General features: G+C 44.4%; 1 protein-coding gene across 1 annotated transcript in view; it reads right to left on the bottom strand.

Moving 5' to 3' along the window:
- CDHR1 (cadherin related family member 1) overlaps positions 1–22,095 on the bottom strand; it is a 366,668-nt gene that overhangs the window by 76,114 nt on the left and 268,459 nt on the right. Inside the window, 1 exon segment of the mRNA XM_075347300.1 lies at positions 1,687–1,915. Coding sequence (XP_075203415.1) covers positions 1,687–1,915 — 229 coding nt within the window.

Here is a 22,095-nt window from a genome sequence, read left to right on the forward strand (position 1 = left end):
TTTGTTTCATCAGTCCACAGGACCTTCTTCTTGCATACCTCAGGCGACTCTGTTTGTGGCGTGCTTGCAGAAATGGCTTCTTTCGCATCACTCTCCCATACAGCTTCTCCTTGGGAATTGTGTCCTGTATTGTTGACCGATGCACATTGACACCATCTGTAGCAAGATGATGCTGCAGGTGTTTGGAGGTGGTCTGTGGATTTTCCTTGACTGTTCTCACCATTCTTCTTCTCTGCCTTTCTGATATTTTTCTTTGCCTGCCACTTCTGCGCTTAACAAGAACTGTACCTGTGTTCTTCCATTTCCTCACTATGTTCCTCACAGTGAACTGACAGTTTAAATCTCAGACAATTTTTTGTATCCTTCCCCTGAACAACTATGTTGAATAATCTTTGTTTTCAGATCATTTGAGAGTTGTTTTGAGGAGCCCATGATGCCACTCTTCATAGGAGATTCAAATAGGAGAACAACTTGCAAGTGACCACCTTAAATACCTTTTCTCATGATTGGATACACCTGCCTATGAAGTTCAAAGCTCAATGAGGTTACAAAACCAATTTAGTGCTTTAGTAAGTCAGTAAAAAGTAGTTAGGAGTGTTCAAATGAAGAAATTGATAAGGGTGCCCATACTTTTGCTCCGGTCAAATTTTGTTTAAATGCGGATTGCACATTTTCTGTTAGTACAATAAACCTCATTTCAATACAGAAATATTACTCAGTCCATCAGTTATTAGATATATGAAACAGAAATAGCTGTTGCAAAAACACAAATTGTTATAAAGAAAAAAGGTTAACATTAATAGGGGTGCCCAAACTTTTTCATATGACTGTATGTCCTATTGTTCTATTTTTTGGACATTCAAAAAAAACTTTGTTTTTTGGTGGTCAAATAACATACTTTTTTCCCTCATTATTTTCATTCAGTATGGGAGATATATTGAAATGTATAGCTGTAGATATCAATATGTTTAAATATAGATATGTTTTCCTGTCTATACCATTAAAAACTATTTGAAAAAAATAAATAAAAAAAATTCAATTAAAACAAAAAACTTATTTAGACATAGATGGACGTATATTTCAAGGTTCAGACAGATGTAGTTTGTCCTTTGTCAAACATTTGCATACGTTTTTGACGCCTATGTCATTTCACTTCAGACACACAAATTTTATTCTAGTCTAATACTGTTTTCTCCTCCCACAGATTTTGTACAAATAGAGATGTGAACTAGCAAAGTAGGGGTCAAGAAAGCAGAACTTACTGGCTATCGCTGGGGTTTTTAAAGTTTTTTTTTCCAATGAAACTCGGAGCTCAGAGTTTCCTTCTGGACAGAGTGTGCTATTCATTGTGCAGATAGGCATAAACAGAGAAGAGCCAGTGCTATGCCTTACAGCTTCATTTTTTATGCATAAGGCCGCAAGAGAGTAATCATTCAATCCAGGAATTGAAGGTTTAGGTTATGGTCAAACGTTGAGTATTTGGTCAGTATTTTTCATCTGTATCTTTAAGCGAAAACTAGGAGTGGGTCAGAAATGCAGAAGTGGTGCCCGTGTTTCTATTATACTTTTCATCTGACTGTTCCACTCATTTTGGCTTACAAATACTGAGGTAAGAAAACTCACCAAATACTCAGTGAGAGTTAGACAACCTCTAAAATGTGTGCATTATTTCCAATAAATGCTTACCTCTATTTTCACCGGACTACCAATAATCATAGTCCTTTCTTGAATATTTTCATTAAATTCTGGGCAATGGTCGTTAATGTCTAAAACTGTAACAAAGACTTCAGCTAAGCTGTATTTTCCTTCTGTGTCCTCAGCTTTGACATAAAAGTTATACTTTGAGTTTTCCTCAGCATCCAGGATCGCCCAAGGTTGGGTGTAAATAATTCCAGTTGAGGGATGAATAAGAAATCTGCAGGGCAATAATAAAATAAACAATTTATTTAACCTATCAATTGTGATTTTTAGGAGTGATGTTCATTTAGATTAGCAATATAAACACATTATTTAGCAAGGCTTAGACCTCACACTTTATAAGTACACAGCAGTATTGTCTGTCTAGGTTCAATGTTAAGTAAGAATTATCCCACGCTAATAAGATATGGATCAATTTAATTTCATTAGTACATTTCCATAAATTTCCTTTGAAAATGGAGCTGGAAATTCTTTAAAGGGGTTGTCCACTACCAGGACAACCACCTTTCATTCTGCATGCGCGCTTCTATAAACCTAATAAAGCCTATATTCACCACCGATGGCAGCATGTTTTCAGTGATGTTGAAACTCAAGTTCCAAGGGCCCATGTGACATTGTTATTAGCATTGGCTTCTTTTTCCTTGCTTTCAAATATTTATATAATTTACAGGAAGTGAGAACTGCAGCTGGCACTCACTTCCTGTTAATGACTGGACCACACGAAGGCTGGGAGAGGGAAGGCGGCTGGTGCTAATCGGTTGCGGGGATCGCGTGTCATAACAATGTTATGTGGACCCTGGGAATGCAAGTTCAGACATCATTGGAACCGTGCCGGCACCAGAGGTTATCATCATTGGCTTCCTTTTCCTCGCCTTCAAACATTTAAGTAATTTACAGGAAGTGAGAGCTGCAGCTGGCACTTATTTCCTGTTAATTACTTGACCATATAAAGATGGGGTGAGGGAAGCCGGTGCTGTTTGGTTCAACAATGTCACATCGACACTGGGAACGCAGGTTCAGACATCGCTGGAACCGCACCATCATCAGAGGTGAGTACAGACTTTATTATTTTTATGGGGGCAAACATGGAGAATGAGAAGTAATTGTTCAAGTAATGGACAACCCCTTTAAAGAAAAAAAATCTAATTTTGATAAGGTCACTCTTTTTTATCAGGCTTTTGTTTGTGGCTGATTTAAATGATAATAATAAGTTAATAATAATAAGTTATAATATAATAAGTTTTATTTCTATAATATTGAAGGGACATTTTAGCCTTAATAAAAAACGTAATTGTCATGGAGTTAAAATAAACAAGTTTTGGTACCATGTTAGCCAGTTGCAAAACGATTGATTGTGCTCAGTGAAACAAATTTATAATCTTGTAGTTGGGATATTTTTAATGGCTAACTAAAATAAAATAAATGAGCAAGCTTTCGAGACTTCTCAGGTCTCTTCATCAGGCACACTAATTAAAGAATGTACATCTGGAACACCAATGGTGTGATCAAGGTGCAAGACTCAAAAACATATTACTATATAATAGGATAAAGAGTTGCACACTAGTCACAATGTATAGGGGAATGATGAAAAGCAAAACTGCTATGGGAATACTAGACTGAAAAATACAATTAACTGTCTGAAAAATGAAAAACATGAAAATGTAATATGCATAACAACTATTAATAATAGGAATATAAGAGATGTTTGGCCATTGTATTGATCAATGCAAAAGAGCCCCAAACCACGCCAAGGTAATCTCTATTCTTGGGGTACCTAACCTATGTGTAACCTCACCTGCAGTTTAAAAACTTGCTCTGTATGGGAAGCAAAGGACCAAGCTATATATGTGTGAAATAAGACACATGGCTATGGGTGGGGCAGGGTTCTCAGACAGAAAGTGCATACTAACTAAAGAATGTATGTCTGGAACACCAATGGTGGGTTTGGTTTTGTTTTTTATATAGCTTGTTTTTGCCATTTGGATTTTGCACTGCAAAGCTGAGTTTTTGACCAAAGTTCTGCAACGAAAAGGCTGCAGTTTGAACATCATAGTGCAGTTTAGAAAACCAAATTCCCATAGACTTTGCTTGAAAAGCAGAACACATCCATTTTGGCATTAAACGCTGCAGTTTAAAGAGAGCAGGTAAAAAGCAGGTAAAAAGCAAAGTGCGTTCTTACCCTAAAAGCCGATTTAATTCGCTCTGGCTGCTGCCTCCACCATAGACAGAGTGGGAGCAGCATCCATAGAGCACGGAATAATTGACATGCTGCTTTTTTGTACGCACGAATTTGGGTCAAAATTTTGGCATCCAAATCGCTGCGTTCAAAAAAACATCGCGCACACGTATCATGCACAATCTACATAGATTGTGCAGGGGACGCAGGACGCATGCATTTATGCTGCAGTGCAATACGCAGCGTAAATTCATGCAATTTCGCAACGTGCGCACGAGCCCTAAGATGTCCTGGTATTACTATTGCAACACTTATATACACATATCATTCACCTGTGTTTAACATTAATGTCATTCTTTGAGTGTCTATTATAAAAATGTCTATATCTTCAAAAATAAAGTAACTGCGTATGTACAACTGTGTATCATTAAAAAATGTAAATGCACTAATTAACCCTTTACTTCTGAAGCCTGTGTTCATCTTTCTGACCAGACCAGAATTTTCAAATCTCATGTGTCATTTTATGCTGTAATTGGTGATGAGTACTGCCATGCTCAGATGCTCATGATCAGCAGTTGGACGCTCGGATGGGCGCGACTCGAGTACCCAACTGAAGTCAATGAGTGACTAAAGCATTTTTCAGGAAGATTTCCTGGAAAAGATTGTGTCACATCTGCAAAGCCCCCTGAGGTGCCAAAGAACGAGAAACTTGACACAAGTGAGGTGTAATGAGCGTTTTGAACCTACAGGTGTTTCACATAATTTTATAAATTGGGCTGTGAAAATAAATATAAAATAATGTTGTGGGGGGTTTTTTTACACAAAAATGATGCATTAGCCCCAAATTTCTATTTTTCACAGGCGAAACAGGAGAAATTGCACAACAGATTGTGGGTCCATTTTCTCCTGTTTAAGCCGACACCCCACATTTAGTTGGAAACTAATCTTTGGGCACATTTCAGGACTCAAAAAGGATGGAGTACCATTGAATTGTGTTCAATTTTTGCTGGAAATGTTGCATTTCACATTTGGAGAACTCTAGAGCTGCCAGCAGGACAGAAAGCCTTTTATAACGTACTTTATTCTTTGTGGAAACGTTCTATGGTTGTAGTGATTGATTCAGGTTTTTTATGTTTTGCTACTTTTGCATTTTAGGAGCAATTTTATTGAAAAAAAAAATGTTTATGTATCAGCGTATTCTAAGAGCTATAACTATTTTTTAGGTCACAGAGCCGATTGAGTACTTTGCTTTTGCGAGAGAAGATGCTATTTTCAGGGATGCAATTTTTATTTATTTATGATATTTTGATTGCAATTTATTCCACTTTTTATCTGGCAGTATAACGAAAAAACAATGTTTTTGCTTTATTTTTTATTTTATTTTTTTACGGTATTCACTGTAGATGTGAAATAGTGTGACATTTTCATTGATCAGGATAATCCAACAATACCAATTCTGTGTATTTTTATTTTGTTTATTTTTTGTTTTTATATAAAAGTGTATATTTATTGCTAAAACATGTTTCATGGTTTAGTTAGTTATTTTGTGGGGTTTTTTTGTTATACACTGAAGATGCTAGATGTTAAGGTCCTGGGCTGATGTGATTACAAATGGTCTGCAGATGTGAGGCCGGTTAGATGTACGGACAAATTCTCTGAAACACCTTTAGAGTTGGCATATGATAGAGATACAGTACAGATCAAATGTTTGGATACACCTTCTCATGCACAGAGTTTTCTTTTTTTTCAGGACTCTGAAAATTGTAGATTCACATTGAACGCATCAAAACTATGAATTAAAACATGTGGAGGGAAATACTTAAAAAAGTGTGAAACAACTGAAAATATGTCTTATATTCTAGGTTCTTCAAAGTAGACACCTTTTTCTTTCATTACTACTTTGCACACTCTTGACATTCTCTTGATGAGCTTCAAGAGGTAGTCACCGGAAATGGTCTTCCAACAGTCTTGAAGAAGAGAGATGCTTAGCACTTATTGGCCCTTTTGCCTTCACTCTGTGGTCCAGCTCACTGGTGTCTGTGGAGACCAGGTCATCTGGCGTAGCACCCCATCACTCTTCTTCTTAGTCAAATAGTCCTTACAGATCCTGGAGGTGTGCTTGGGGTCATTGTCCTGTCGAAAAATAAATGATGGTCCAACTAAACGCAAACCGGATGGAATAGCACACCGCTGCAAGATGCTGTGGTAGGCATGCTGGTTCTGTATGCCTTCAATTTTGAATAAATCCCCAACAGTGTCACCAGCAAAGCAGCCCCACACCATCACACCTCCTCCTCCATGCTTCACGGTGGGAACCAGCCATGTAGAGTCCATCTGTTCACCTTTTCTACAAAGACACGGTGCTTGGATCCAAAGATCTCAAATTTGGACTCATCAGACCAAAGCACAGATTTCCACTGGTCTAATGTCAATTCCTTGTGTTCTTTAGCCCAAACAAGTGTCTTCTGCTTGTTGCCTGTCCTTAGCAGTGGTTTCCTAGCAGCTATTTTACCACAAAGGCCTGCTACACAAAGTTTCCTCTTAATAGTTGTTCTAGAGATGAGAATGTGTGTCTAAACTTTTGGTCTGTACTGTATGAAAACTCACTTCACGGGCAACAACTCTGGTGAACATTCCTGCAATCAGCACACCAATTGTACACTCCTTCAAAACTTAATCTGTGGCATTATGCAGTATGATAAAAGAGCATATTTTAGATTGGTCTTTTATTGTGGCCAGCCAAAGGAACATCTGTGCAATAATCATGCTGTTTTGTTAGCATGTTGATATGCTACACCTCTGAGGTGGATGGATTATCTTGGTAAAGGAGAAATGCTCACTTACACAGATTTAGACAAATATGTGAACAATTGGTTAGTGCAAAAGTCTTTTTGTGTAGATAGAAAAAGTCTTAGATCTTAAAGTTATCAGCTTACCCACATTGAATGAGGAGGACTTCCGAGGAGCCCTGGCAGCCCCAATGCGCATTTCACCTATAGTGGCTTTCTGTAGGCAAAACGTGAGAAACACGCAAAAATCCACTATAGGAAAAATGCATGTCGGGGCTTCCGGGGCTCTTCAGGAGGTCCTCCTCATTCAATATGAGTGTGGGTAAGCTGACATTCCAACATTGATATACTCTACTGTGTGGGTTGTTTATGTGAGTAGATCAACTATGGCTAATTTAACAATGAAATATATACTCAATATTCCATTTCACCCTGAGACTGATATTATATAGTCAGCAATTCTCCTTTTGAATGTATTTGGACTTTCTTCAGGCTCTTCCCCTACCAGTGGGATTTATGTCTATAACATTCCTACTTATATTTTGACCTTTTACCGTTATTTATTTGATATATACAATTTTAAAAGACTTTTTAATAAATTATATACTCGTATTTTAGTGGATGTATTACACCATTTGCTTGGTTTCACTGTTTCCATTAATGTAGTTTAATTTAGAGTACAAGGTGCAAAGGGTAATGGTTTCTCGGAATTCCTTTCAATATCTGCTTAATTGGAAGGGGTACGGCGGGCCTGAATAGAGATCCTGGGTTCTGGCTCATTCTATAAATGTGGATCGTTTGGTCAGATTCTTCCATCGCAGATTTCCTGGGAAACCTGGGGGTCCAGTGGGCCCCCTAGAAGTTGGGGGTATTATTGCAATTTCTCCACTTAGTGCATCTAGGATGCAATGAATGACTGTTGCTGAAACTATTGAATTAGGGCATATTGAGCTGTCAGTCTGGTGAGTGACAGCTAAGTCATCCAATCTGGTACTGGGGAGTGTTGAGTTGTTTGTATGTTAAATGACAGCTCAGTTATGCAATCTGATTCTGTGAGGTGCTGTCTTTTTCAGGTGGTCCCTGTTCATGGTGATTGCCCAGCTACTTAGCTGAGTAGTTTCTCCCAAAACTCTTCCGATCATAGCTTTTTGTTTAAGTGGTGCTAATTGTCCTGTATTCCTGTGCTCTTTGATAAATCAATTGCTCCTTGATCTTGGACCTTGTTCTGACCATCCATTTGTTTAGCCCCTTAGATCTTATCAGCTACTCCCCAGTTATTCTGGCTTTGGGCCACGACCTACTAGTGATGAGCAAACCCATGGATATTAAGGTTTACAGAACAAGCACGGACCATCCCAAAAAAAATTGTGTTCAGCAGACAAATGTGACCCAAACAATTAACCCCAAAGAAGTCATTTGACAGCTCAAGTTCAGGGCTGTAAAATAGTTGTAGTAAGGGCTATAGGTTTGCAAAAGGAAATAAAATGGGGGTAAGAGCATGCCAATTGCCCTGAAAATAAAAGTGGATAGGTAAATGACTTAAAGGTCATCATCAGTCACCATAACAATTGTGGTTACATAGCAAGTAAATGAAGAAACTAACAATTTTAACATTGACCCCAAAGAGATGGATTTCAGAGATTCTCCACAGACCAACAAGTTAACCCCTTAACGACCCTTGATGTACTGGGTACGTCATGGTGACATGGTGCTAAACGACCCATGATGTACCCAGTACGTCATGGCGAAATCGCGGTCCCGGAGCCCCGGGGAGTCCAATTTGTTTAATTAAACAGTAGATTCGGGAAGGAGGGGACCTCTGCCTGACCTCAGGAGGGGTGGTGCCTCCTCCCCGAACCTACAGAGGCTGTGATTGGCTGACGAGCGCCGCTCAGCCAATTACAGTCACTGTAATGTTCTAGCCATTGAAAATGGCTGGAACATTGAAATCCAGCCCTGATCAGTGCTGCTGTAGCACTGGCCATTGGCTGGAGCTGGGTGATCGGTGCTTCGCCCGCCCCCAGCTCTGATTGGAGAGACCGGTCTTGTGACCGATCTCTCCAAGGTGACCTGTGTCCGTCCCTGAGGGTGCCCATCGGTAAGTTGCTGCCCCCGCCGCCCCTGTCCCCGATCGCCCTGCCAGCCCCGCCGCTGTCTCCTATCGCCCCGCCCGGCATCCGCCAGCTCCACCGCTGTCTCCGATCACCCCGCCCACCACCGCCAGCCCCGCCGCTGTCTCCGATCGCCCCGCCCGCCAGCCCCAGCCCCTCCGCTGTCTCTGATCGCCCCACCCGCCACCGCCAGCCCCGCCGCGGCCCCGATCGCCACCGCCAGCCCCGCCGCTGTCTCCGATCACCTCGCCCGCCACTGCCAGCCCCACCTCTGTCTCCAATCGATCCGCCCACCACCGCCAGCCCCGCCGCTGTCTCCGATCGCCCTGCCCGCCCCGCAGCTGTCTCCGATCGCCCCGCCCACCAGCCCCAGCCCCGCCGCTGTCTCCGATCGCCCCGCCCGCCACTGCCAGCCCCGCCGCGGCTCCAATCGCCACCGCCAGCCCCGCCGCTGTCTCCGATCGCCCCGCCGCTGCTCCCGATCCACCACTGTCCCCGATCGCCCCGCCCGCCACTGTCCCCGCCACTACGCTCGCCACTGTCCCCGCCGCCATGCTCGCCACTGTCCCCGCCGCCGTCGCACCCACCTTTTTCAGCCGCTGCTGCCCCCGAATCGGCCCTCACTGTTCCCGATCGGCCGCCGCCGCCTCCTTCATTGGCTGCCCCTTCTCCATCGCCACTACACCTCCTCCCCCTCCATGTGCTGCAAGCCACCTTCCCCACACATGTGCTGCAAGCCACCCTCCCCCCACATGTGGGGGGAGGGTGGCTTGCAGCACATGTGGGGGGAGGGTGGCTTTCATTACATGTGGGGGGAAGGTGGCTTACAGCACATGTGGGGGGAGGGTGGCTTACAGCACATGTGGGGGGAGGGTGGCTTACAGCACATGTGGGGGGAGGGTGGCTTGCAGCACATGTGCTGCAAGCCACCCTCCCCCCACATGTGCTGCAAGCCACCCTCCCCCCTCCATGTTCTGGGGGCCACCCTCCCCCTCCATGTTCTGGGGGCCCCCCTCCCCCCGGGGCCCCCCTCCTCCATGTGCCATCTCTCTCCCATCAGACTCTGCCCCCCTCCCCGATCTGCTGCCTGCTCTCTCCCATCCTCTTCATCTACTGCCCCCTCTCACACTCCTCAATCTGTTGCCTCTTTCATCTGCTGCCTCTTCTGTCTGCTGTGATCTTGCTGCCTAGATCCATCCTGTAAGGTAGGTATCCCCTTCTCACCTCCCTCCCCCCCATCCTCCGCCACTCCTCCATCCGCTGTGCCATTTCCCATCATCCATCCGCTGCGCCCTTTCCCATCCTCTATCCGCTGCGCCATTTCCCATCATCCGCTGCGCCCTTTCCCATCCTCTGCCGCTCCTCCATCCGCTGCGCCCTTTCCCATCTTCCATCCGCTGCGCCCTTTCTCATCTTCCATCCGCTGCGCCCTTTCTCATCTGCCGCCCCGCCCTCTCGCATCGCATTATCCAGCGCAGTTGCTCGCTTCCAGACTGGAGTGGATGATGCGATGCGAGACTCGTGCATTGCTCTCACGTTTGGCACTGGTCTTAGTTTTTATTTCGCCAAACTAATTTTTTTGTATGGGGGGGTCTAGTTTCCAAAATGGGATCACATGTGGGGGAACTCCATTGTGTAGACACCTCAGGGGGTCTCCAAATGCAACATGGCGTCTGCTAATAATTCCAATCAATTTTATTGTGAAATGGCGCTCCTTCTCTTCTGAGCCCCGCCGTACGTCCAAACAATTGATTTCCACCACATATGAGGTACCTGTGTACTCAGGAGAAATTGCACAATACATTTTATGGTGCATTTTGTCCTGATACCCTTGTGAAAAAAAAGCTACCTGTTTGAAAAAACAATTTTGTGGTAAAAAAAGAATAAAATATTTTCACGGCTGAACATTACAAACGTTTGTGAAGCCTCCAGGAGTTCAAAGTGCTCATTAAACAGCTAGATAAATTCCATGAGGGGTCTAGTTTCCAAAATGGGGTCAATTGTGGGGAAGCTCCATTGTTTAGGCACTTCAGGGGGGTCTCCAAATGCAACATGGCGTCCGCTAATAATTCCAACCAATTTTGCTGTGAAATGGCGCTCCTTGCCTTCCGAGTCCTGCCGTGTGCCCAAACATTTGATTTCCACCACATATGGGGTATCTGCGTACTCAGGAGAAAATGCACAATACATTTTATGGTGCACTTTTTCCTAATACCCTTGTGATAAAAAAAGCTACCTGGTTGAAGCAACAGTTTTGTGGTAAAAAAAAATGTTTTTCTTTTCACGGCTCAACGTTATAAACTTCTGTGAAGCGCCCAGGGGTTCAAAGTGCACATTAAACATCTAGAAAAAATATTTGAGGGCTCTAGTTTCCAAAATGGGGTCACTTATGGGGGAGCTCCATTGTTTAGGCACCTCAGGGAGTCTTCAAACCCGACATGGCGTCCGCTAATGAGTGCAGCTAATTTTGAACTCAAAGATTCAAATGGCGCTCCTTGCCTTCCGAGTCCTGCCGTGTACCCAAACATTTGATTTCCACCACATATGAGGTATCTGCGTACTCAGGAGAAAATGCTCGACACATTTTATGATGCATTTTTCCTGATACCCTTGTGAAAATACTATTTTTTATGGCTAAAGTAACATTTTTGTGTTAAAAAAGTAAAATTTTCATTTTTTCTTCTGCATTGCTTTGGTTGCTGTGAAGCTCCTAAAGGGTTAATAAACTTCTTGGATGTGGTTTTGAGCAGAGTGAGGGGTGCAGATTTTAGAATGGGGTCACTTTGGGGTATTTTCTGTCGCCTAGGTTTCTCAAATCACTCCAAATGTGATGTGGTACCTAAAAATTTTTTTTTGTAAATTTTGTTGGAAAAATGAGAAATTGCTGATGAACTTTGAACCCTTCTAACTTCCTAACGGAATTTTTTTTTTTCAAAAATTGCGCTGGTGTAAAGCAGACAAGTGGGAAATGTTATTTAGTAACTATTTTGTGTGACATATCTCTCAGATTTATGGGCATAAAATTTCAAATTTTGAAAATTGCAAAATTTTCAAAATTTTCGCCAAATTTCCGAAATTTTCACAAATAAACGCAAAACATATCGGCCTAAATTTACCACTGACATGAAGTACAATATGTCACGAAAAAACACTGTCAGAATCGCCAGGATCCGTTGAAGTGTTCCAGAGTTATAACCTGTCAAAGTGACACTGGTCAAAATTGCAAAAAATGGCCGGGTCTTTCAGGTGAAAACAGGCTGGGGGCTGAAGGGGTTAAAAAAGGGCCTTTACAGATCCTTTATTCCCAGTTCACCTACACAGTCAAGACTGCCAGACTTCCCCCACAGAGCAACAAGTTTAACCAATTTCCCCTATGTAGTCTGTATTCCCGGTTCACCCACACAGTCAAGATAGGCAAAGTTGCCCCACAGAGCAACAGTTTTAAAAAGGCCCATGTTGAGTCCACCCACAGCTCCAGCTCAGTGGGGAATTTTAACCCCAAAAAGCTAAGTCTCAGAGCAGCCAGCTGTTATTTCCCCCTGGCTGTGCTGAGCTGAGTTTGGTCATGCAGGTGTTACGCTGACCTGATGAGGAGGCAGGGGATGAAATGGAGTAGTTTTAGTAGGAAATATGGACAGAGAAATGTGCTAGGTGGTGCTAGGACGACATGTGCTAAAATGGTTTCCCCCCCAGGTGCAGCCCACATTACATTACACCCTGCTGACCCTGATTTCACATTTCAGTATCACAGCAAAGATTGGGAGGGTACCCTCGCAGAACAACTCTTTTTTAAAAAGGTCCCAGGAGAGCCTGTTTTCCAAGTTTCCCCTACAGAGCCTAATTTTAAGCTCCTGTTGTGTACAGTAAAGCTCTTGCAGTTAAAAAGCTCATAGTTTGATTTGGAATCAAGCCATAAGTACGCCAGCTAGATTTGCTAGTGCCAGTTCCAACCAATTACACTTGAAGCAGCTCACCAATACTGCTCTGTGTCTATTCCGGGAATCCAAAGCATTTATTTTGAAAAAAATATTGTTCAAAGAAGGCAGACATACAACATGGGTATAGTATACACAAAGATCAACTAGTTTAACAAATAATGTCCCCTATATTGTCTATATTCTCAGTTCACGCACACATCCAAGATTGAAAGCTCCCCCACAAACCACAAAATTGTAAAAAAGGCACTGAAGCAGTTTATTTACCCCATTGACCCCCATAACTCTCATTTCCCAATATCCACCGCACAAAACTAAATTAACACAGAAATGGGCCACGGAACCCCAAAACTAAAGATGTCCATGCTCTTCAGGTGCAAACTCTAAAATTTAAGAAGGGCACCCATTCTTAGACTGTCTGTTATAGCAGTTGCTGCATTTAACTTCTTAACCCCCGGGCGATTTTCCATTTTTGATTTTTTTTTTTTGCTCTCCTTCTTCTGAGAGTCATAACTTTTATATTTTTTTGTCAATCTTGCCATATGAGGGCTTGTTTTTTGCGGGACGAGTTGTACTTTTAAATGAAGTTAAACATTATACCATATAGTGTACTGGAAAATGGCAAAAAAATTCCAAGTGCGTAAAAATGGCAAAGTGCAAGTGCGATTGCATGATTGTTTTTGACTATACCTTTGTTTATCCCCTTAATCCTTTATCTGCTTTGCGGGTATGTGACCCCGTAACGCGTCACTATTCTATATCATGACTTATCATTAGTGACTAGCATTACAAAGGGATTTTATCACCTGTGAGAGTTTTTATTATGTGGGCAAAAAAATTAACCTTTTATACAGTGTGTCCACACATATCCTGTCCACCGCCATTAACTTGAGAATGGCGGCAGCTATAGGCACAGAAGTAGTGTCTAGGTATAGTAAAGTAGCCATGCGCTACGCAATGACACCACCTTAGCACCACATGGTGGAAAACAATGGAGTTAGCATTTTTATCTCGAAAATGGAACAAGATAGCGAAGAAAAGGAAATTAAAAAATTGTAGGGCATCATCAATTCAATACAAATAGACCCCTTGCATACAGAAATGCTATGATATGGAACCCATGACCTCCCCCAAAACATTGAATGCTGGTCACGTATATGGCGCTCATTTAACTTTGATACTCAAAGTGGCCACCGTCAGCTGCAATGCACATCTAGACTCTGGACAGCATACTGCATCTTGCTGCATGTTGTGCAATATGGTAGGTGACACATTTACACAAGCATCTGTAATACGTCGTCGTAGGTCCTGAAATGTTGGTGGAGGGGTTGCATACACCTGCTGTTTGATGTGACCTCACAGAAAGAAGTCCAATGGGGTCAGGTCAGGTGAGCGTGGAGGCCACTCCATGCAGCCACCATAACCAATTACTTATAGGAAGGTCTCCATGAAGTATCGCTTCACGTCCACAGCCTTGTTAGTTTTACACGTTCTAATCATAGCATTTCTGTATGCAAGGTGTTGATTCGTATTGAATTGATGATGCCCTACAATATTGTAACTCACTTTTTTTCTCTATCTCGTTCCGTTTTCGAACTAAAAATGCTAACTACGTTGTTTTCCACCAGGTGGCACTATAGGTGGTTTCATTGCGTAGCACATGGATACTTTACTATACCTAAACACCACTTTTATTCCTATAGCTGCTGCCATTCTCAAGTTAATGGCGGTGGACAGGATATGGGTTGACACACTGTATAAAGGCATAAAGAACAAAATACTTGCTCTCTTGATGCAGGCCTTGGTAATCCAAAATTAACTGCACATTTTGAGAAATGCCATATCTATAAGAATATTACTTTGTAAATATTTTTTACATAGTTACATAGTTACTAGTGATGAGCGAGTACTAAAAAGCTCGAGTGCTCGAGGCTCGGGCCGAGCATCTCAAGATACTCATGTACTCGGCCCGAGCACCGAGCCCAATGTTATCCTATGGGAGACCCGAGTATTTTTATGAAATGACCCCCGGCAGCATGTAGAAACCCTAAAAATGTCACAAAAGTCTCAGAAGAGTGCTCAAATGACATGGCAACAGCATGGGGAAGATCCCTTGAAGCATTTATCACTCAAAAGTCACAGCTGTGAACAATTTTGTCCGGGTTTTACGCCATTTTTACGGACTCACCAGAAAACCTTCCAAAATGACACCAAAATAAATTTTCATGGCGAAAATGTTAAGGGCACATACCCAATAGTGAGATAGAGCTGGTGTATGTTACTTTTGGAGATTACATGAAAGATTTTACGTGAAAACATTGTGTGGCACTTCGATGTCCCTGAGAAGAGACGTACATGAAGGCCTCTTGAGTCTAATGTGCCCATTTTGAGGAAGTGGGTCTATTGTAGTATAGCCCTTTGGCAGGGCAGCCAAAAATTGGGAGGCTCCACGTTGTCCCTGGATAGAGACGTGCATGAGGGCCTGTAAACCTGAAGTGTCAATTGTCAGGAAGTGGGTCTATTGTAGTATAGCCCTTAGGCAGGGCAGCCAAAAATTGGGAGGCTCCACATTGTCCCTGGATAGAGACGTGCATGAGGACCTGTAAACCTGAAGTGTCCATTGTCAGGAAGTGGGTCTATTGTAGTATAGCCCTTAGGCAGGGCAGCCAAAAATTGGGAGGCTCCACATTGTCCCTGGATAGAGACGTGCATGAGGGCCTCAAAACATTGTTCCCATTGCAAAGGAGCGGGTCTCCTGTCGTTGTAATGTCCATTCTGAAAGAATGGGCGAAAAAATTTACCACTGGGGGTATACCTGAAACAAAGGCCTAACTATTGTAACGGTCATCATGGTGGCGCATGAGGAGAAGGAGGAGCAGTCCAGCGATTATCCAAAGTCCAGAAGTGTGTACCCATGGGTGAGTGGAGGTACATGGCAAATTCCCGTCACAAACTTTAAATTCCGCTCTCATTTGCTGGTGGTGTGGTGAAGTCTGGCCCAATCCAACCCTTGTTCATCTTGATCAGAGTCAGCCTGTCAGCATTTTCAGTTGACAGGCGGGTGCGTTTATCTGTAATGATTCCACCTGCGGCACTAAAAACACGCTCTGACAAAACGCTAGCGGCAGGGCAGGACAGGACTTCCAAGGCGTAGAGAGCCAATTCATGCCACGTGTCCACCTTGGATACCCAATAATTGTAAGGCACAGAGGAATGTCGGAGTACAGTTGTTCGATCTGCAAGGTACTCCTTGAGCATCTAGGCAAACTTAGGATTTCTTGTGGCACTACCGCACACCTCAGGGGCTGTGGTACGTGAGGGGCTGAGAAAACTGTCCCACATCTTAAAGACTGTTCCCCTACCTCTGGCGGATTGGACTTGTGCCCCTCTCGGCTGTACGCCTTGGTTGTCCACTGATTCCTGACCTATGCCGCTAGCGTTTTGTGAGGGGAATGCTTTGCCTACTTCCGTGACTATGGCCTTCCGGAACTGCTGCATTTTGGCTGACCTCTCCGCCTCGGGAATAAGAGACATAAAGTTCTCCTTGTAGCGTGGGTCTAACAGTGTTACCAACCAGTAATGATTGTCGGCCAAGATGTTCTTAACGCGAGGGTCATGAGACAGGCAGCTTACCATAAAGTCAGCCATGTGCGCCAGACTCTTAACAGCCAGGACTTCAGTATCCTGACCAACACGATGACTGAACATGCTGTCCTCCTCCTCCTCCTCCTCCTCATCTACCCTGTCCTCTGGCCAGCCACGCTGAACCGAGGATATGACTGGTGTGCATGTCATATCCTCAATTTGGCCGGAGAGTTGCTCCATGTCTTCATCCTCCTCCTCGTCATAGTCCTCCACTGCACGTTGTGATGAGACGAGGCTGGGCTGTGTGTTATCACCCACACCCACTACTGTTTCTTGCTCCAATTCATCGCGCTCCGCCTGCAATGCATCATGTTTGTTTTTGAGCAGAGACCGTTTTAGAAGGCAGAGAAGCGGTATGGTGATGCTAATAATGGCGTCATCACCACTCACCATCTTGGTGGAGTCCTCAAAGTTTTGGAGGATGGTACATAGGTCGGACATCCATCTCCACTCCTCAGGTGTTATGTGTGGAGTTTGACCCATTTCCCGACGGCTTAGGTGATGCAGGTACTCAACAACTGCCCTCTTCTGCTCACATATCCTGACCAACATGTGCAGAGTTGAATTCCAACGCGTGGGGACATCACACACCAGTCTGTGAGCCGGAAGATGCAAACGGCGCTGAAAGCTGGCAAGGCCGGCTGAAGCAGTAGGTGACTTTCGAAAATGTGCAGACAGGCAGCGAACCTTTACCAGCAGATCAGACAGCTCTGGGTATGACTTAGAAACCGCTAAACCACGAGGTTGAGCACATGGGCCACGCATGGAACATGTGTCAGCTGGCCTCGCCTCAAAGCCACCACCAGGTTCCGGCCATTGTCACACACGACCTTTCCTGGCTTTAGGTTCAGAGGTGTGAGCCAGTGATCTGCCTGCTGTTTCAGAGCTGTCCACACCTCTTCTGCATTGTGGGGTTTGTCACCTATGCAGATTAGCTTCAGCACAGCATGTTGCCGCTTCGCCGAGGCAGTGCTGCAGTGCTTCCAGCTTGGGACTGGTGTGGAGGGTAAAGTGGATGAGGATGCGCAGGAGGAGGAGGAGGCTGAAGAGCATGACATTCCGGAGCTGTAGAGTGTGGGTGAAACCCTGACTGAGGTAGGGCCTGCAAACCTTGGTGTGGGAAGGACGTGTTCCATCCCTCGCTCAGACTGGGTCCCAGCTTCCACAATATTAACCCAGTGTGCCGTCAACGAGATGTAGTGGCCTTGCCCACAAGCACTTGTCCACGTGTCTGTGGTTAGGTGGACTTTGGGTGAAACAGCGTTGTTCAGGGCACATGTGATGTTTTGTGACACGTGGTTATGCAATGCGGGGACGGCACACCGGGAGCAATAGTGGTGGCTGGGGACCGAGTAACGTGGGACAGCTGCCGCCATCAGGTCGCGGAATGCTTCTGTCTCCACCAGCCTAAAAGGCAACATTTCCAGCGCAAGCAGTTGCGAAATGTTAGCATTTAGAACTGAGGCATGTGGGGCGTTGGCAGTGTATTTGCGCCTGCGTTCAAAGGTTTGCTGAATGGATAACTGAACGCTGCGCTGGGACAAGGACGTGCTTGATGATGGTGTTATTTCTGCGTAGGCAACTGCAGGTGCAGGACCGGAGGAGGCTTGTTCGCAGGCAGCATGGACAGGGGATTGGCTCGCATGCACAACAAGCGAAGACATAGCAGTGACATCAGCAAGCACTGCTCCTCGACTCTGTTGTACTTCCCACAAAGTCGGGTGCTTGGCTGACATGTGCCTGATCATGCTGGTGGTGGTCAGGCTGCTAGTTTTGGTACCCCTGCTGATGCTGGCACGGCAGGTGTTGCAAATGGCCTTTTTAGAATCATCTGGAGCCAACTTAAAAAACTGCCAGACTCGGGAAGACCTAACATTTGTACAGGCACCTTGTGTCGTGTTGTTGTTAAGGGGAATGGTTGCCTGACTTCTGCCTGGAGCCACCACCCTGCTTCTTACTGCCTGTTGGGATGCTACGCCTCCCTCCCCCTGTGCACTGCTGTCCTCGCTCTGCATATCCTCCTGCCAGGTTGGGTCAGTTACTGGATCATCCACCACGTTGTCTTCCTCTTCCGCACCCTGCTCCTCCTCCTGACTTCCTGACAATTGTGTCTCATCATAGTCCACCCCTTGTTGAGACACGTTGCCAACTTCGTGAGAACGTGGCTGCTCAAATATTTGGGCATCTGTACATACGATCTCCTCATGACCCACTTCAACATGAGCTGGCGAGAGGCCAGAATGTGCGAATGGAAATGTGAACAGCTCTTCCGAGTGTCCAAGTGTGGGATCAGTAATGTCCGAGGATGTGTACTCTGCCTGGTGGTAGGAAGGAGGATCAGGTTCTGAAATGTGCGGTGCAGTATCACGGCTACTGACCCTTGACCGTGTGGAAGACAGAGTGTTTGTGGTGGTGCCAATCTGACTGGAAGCATTATCCGCTATCCAACTAACAACCTGTTGACACTGGTCTTGGTTCAAGAGCGGTGTACTGCTGCGGTCCCCAAGAATTTGGGACAGGACGTGCGAGCGAGTAGATGTGGCCCTTTGTTGTGGCGAAATTAGAGCTTGCCCACGACCTCAGCCTCTGCCTGCATCACCATCACGTCCACTTCCTTGTTCGTTGCCAACGCCCTTGCGCATTTTGCAATGCTGTGCTGACGTGTATTCACTAGACTTGTGCGTTATATCCAAGTTTGTGCAAAACGCACACAAGTGCACCTGTACGCTGCCACCGACAGGCACACACGTGCGGTTTTTAAATGCAAGCACGGACGCACTAAGAACCTAACAGGTTTTTAGGAGCGACAATTACTGAGAAGTCTGACACCAGCAGACACTGCTGACTGACGTGTATTATACACTAGACTTGTGCTTTATATAATAGTTTGTGCAAAACGTGCACCTGTCCGCTGCCACCGACAGGCACACACGTGCGGTTTTTAAATGCAAGCACGGACGCACTAAGAACCTAACAGGTTTTTAGGAGCGACAATTACTGAGAAGTCTGACACTATTAGACACTGCTGACTGACGTGTATTATTCACTAGACTTGTGCGTTATATAATAGTTTGTGCAAAACGTACACCTGTACGCTGCCACCGACAGGCACACACGTGCGGTTTTTAAATGCAAGCACGGACGCACTAAGAACCTAACAGGTTTTTAGGAGCGACAATTACTGAGAAGTCTGACACTATCAGACACTGCTGACTGACGTGTATTATTCACTAGACTTGTGCGTTATATAATAGTTTGTGCAAAACGTGCACCTGTACGCTGCCACCGACAGGCACACACGTGCGGTTTTTAAATGCAAGCACGGACGCACTAAGAACCTAACAGGTTTTTAGGAGCGACAATTACTGAGAAGTCTGACACTATCAGGACTGTTTTAGACTGTGTACACCAGCCCCAGATATGATGAAGGCTGGTATACGGTCACCACTAGGAATGGCTATATACCCTGCCTGCCTGCCTGTATACTGCTACAATAGTCCTGACAAGGACTCTTCTGGTTACTAGCCTGTATTCGGACCTGGCTATACCCTGCCTGTATACAGCAACAATAGTCCTGAGAAGGACTCTGCTACTGTACTCCGACCTGGCTATACCCTGCCTGCCTGTATACAACTATAATAGTCCTGAGAAGGACTTCTGGTCACACTGTTTGCAGCCCTGCTACGGAAATAACTATAAAGGGCCGCAAACCTTTCCCTGAAGCAGCAACACTCTCCCTGCACTCACTGTCTGGATGGCTGTGAGCAGAGCACAGCGCGCCCACCGGTATAAAGGCTCGGTCACGCTGTGCAGGCCGGCCAATCACTGCAATTCCACAACTAACAGGGCTGTGGCATTGCAGTGGTCTGCCAGCCAATCCCTGCATGAGGGCTGGCTCTCAAATGAGCGCCAACATGCAGGGATGAAGACCATGAGTACAGCACGAGTATCGCGAGATTACTCGGTCCCCGCCGAGTAGCCCGAGTACAGTGATACTCGTGCGAGTACCGAGTAGTAACAAGCATACTCGCTCATCACTAATAGTTACTAAGGTTGAAAAAAGACCTAGGTCCATCTAGTTCAACCTTCCTTCACCAGTTCTACATTTGGTCATTAAGTCATTTATAACCAACAATGTTGTGTGTATTGAGGAATTCATCCAGCCCCTTTTTTAAAAGCTGTTATAGTATCTGCAATTACTACCTCTTGTGGTAGGGCATTCCACAGTCTGACTGCTCTAACTGTAAAGAACCCTTTCCTATTTAGCTGTCGGAATCGCTTTTCTTCTACTCGAAGTGAGTGCCCCCTGGTCCTTAGTATTGTCTTTAGAAGAAATAAGTCATGTGCCAGTCCTTTATATTGACCACACATGTATTTATACATATAAATGAGATCTCATCTGAGATGTCTTTTTTCTAAGCTAAACATATCTAACTTTTTCAACCTGTCATCATATGGGAGGCCTTCCATTCCTTGTAGTAGTCTAGTTGCCCGCCTTTGAACTGACTCTAACTTCTGAATGTCCTTTTTAAAATGTGGAGCCCAAAACTGGATCCCATATTCCAGATGTGGCCTTACAAGTGATTTATAGAGGGGTAACAATACGTTCGGATCATGGGATCTAATCTCTCTTTTTATACACCCTGGAAACTTGTTTGCTTTTGCAGCTGCTGCTTGACATTGAGTGCTGCTGCTCAGCTTATTTGTAATGAGAATACCCAAGTTCTTCTCCTGTTCTGTAGTCCCGAGTTTACTTCCATTTAATGTATACGCAGGTATAGGATAACTCCGTCCTAGGTGCATTACTTTACATTTATTAACATTAAATCTCAATTGCCAAGTATCTGCCCATTCTGACATCTTATCCAGATCTTTTTGTAATATTGTACTATCAAGGTCAGTTTTTAATATCCTACATAGTTTGGTGTTATCAGCAAAGACTGACACTTTACTATCAATCCCATCCACAAAGTCATTAATAAAGAGATTAAAAAATAATTGGTCCTAGCACAGAGCCCTGCAGCACCCCACTGCTGACTATAGCCCATTTAGAGAATGTACCATTTATGACTACTCTTTGTTTCCTATCTTTTAGCCAATTCCTTATCCAGTTGCATATAGTTTCCCCTAGTCCTTGCTTCTGGAGCTTTAGTATAAGGCTATTATGTGGTAAGGTATCAAATGCCTTTGCAAAGTCCAAATAAATCACATCAGCTGCATTACCAATATCCAGGTTTGCACTTACACCCACATAGAACCCCAACAGGTTGGTTAGACACGACTTATCTTTCATTAATCCTTGCTGTCTGTCAGTTATTATATTATTTTCTTTAATATATTTTTGCATGTCATCCCTTTAAATGCCCTCAACAATTTTGCATACTACTGATGTCAGGCTTACTGGACGGTAGTTGCCTGGATCTATCCTCTTACCTTTCTTAAATATCGGTACCACATCAGCAATCCTCCAATCCTGAGGCACCAACCCTGTTACAAGCGAGTCTAACTAAAATTAGGAGAGAGAAGGCGCAATAGGGTATTACCCGATTTACTGGGTAAAAGGTATAAGGAAATGGTGCACTCACCTGGTTGGGTTGTGCCAGTCACAACCCCTTTAATGGCATAGGCGAGTGCTAAGGTGGTCCAGCAGCAGCCCTGTTGTACAAGCAAGACATCAAATTCGGGACTGGAGAAAACAGGTTTAACACCGCGCTTGAAGACCACGGACATCAGTGTTGAAC

This window comes from Anomaloglossus baeobatrachus, chromosome 5 (genome assembly GCF_048569485.1).
Source record: "Anomaloglossus baeobatrachus isolate aAnoBae1 chromosome 5, aAnoBae1.hap1, whole genome shotgun sequence".
NCBI lineage: Eukaryota > Metazoa > Chordata > Amphibia > Anura > Aromobatidae > Anomaloglossus > Anomaloglossus baeobatrachus.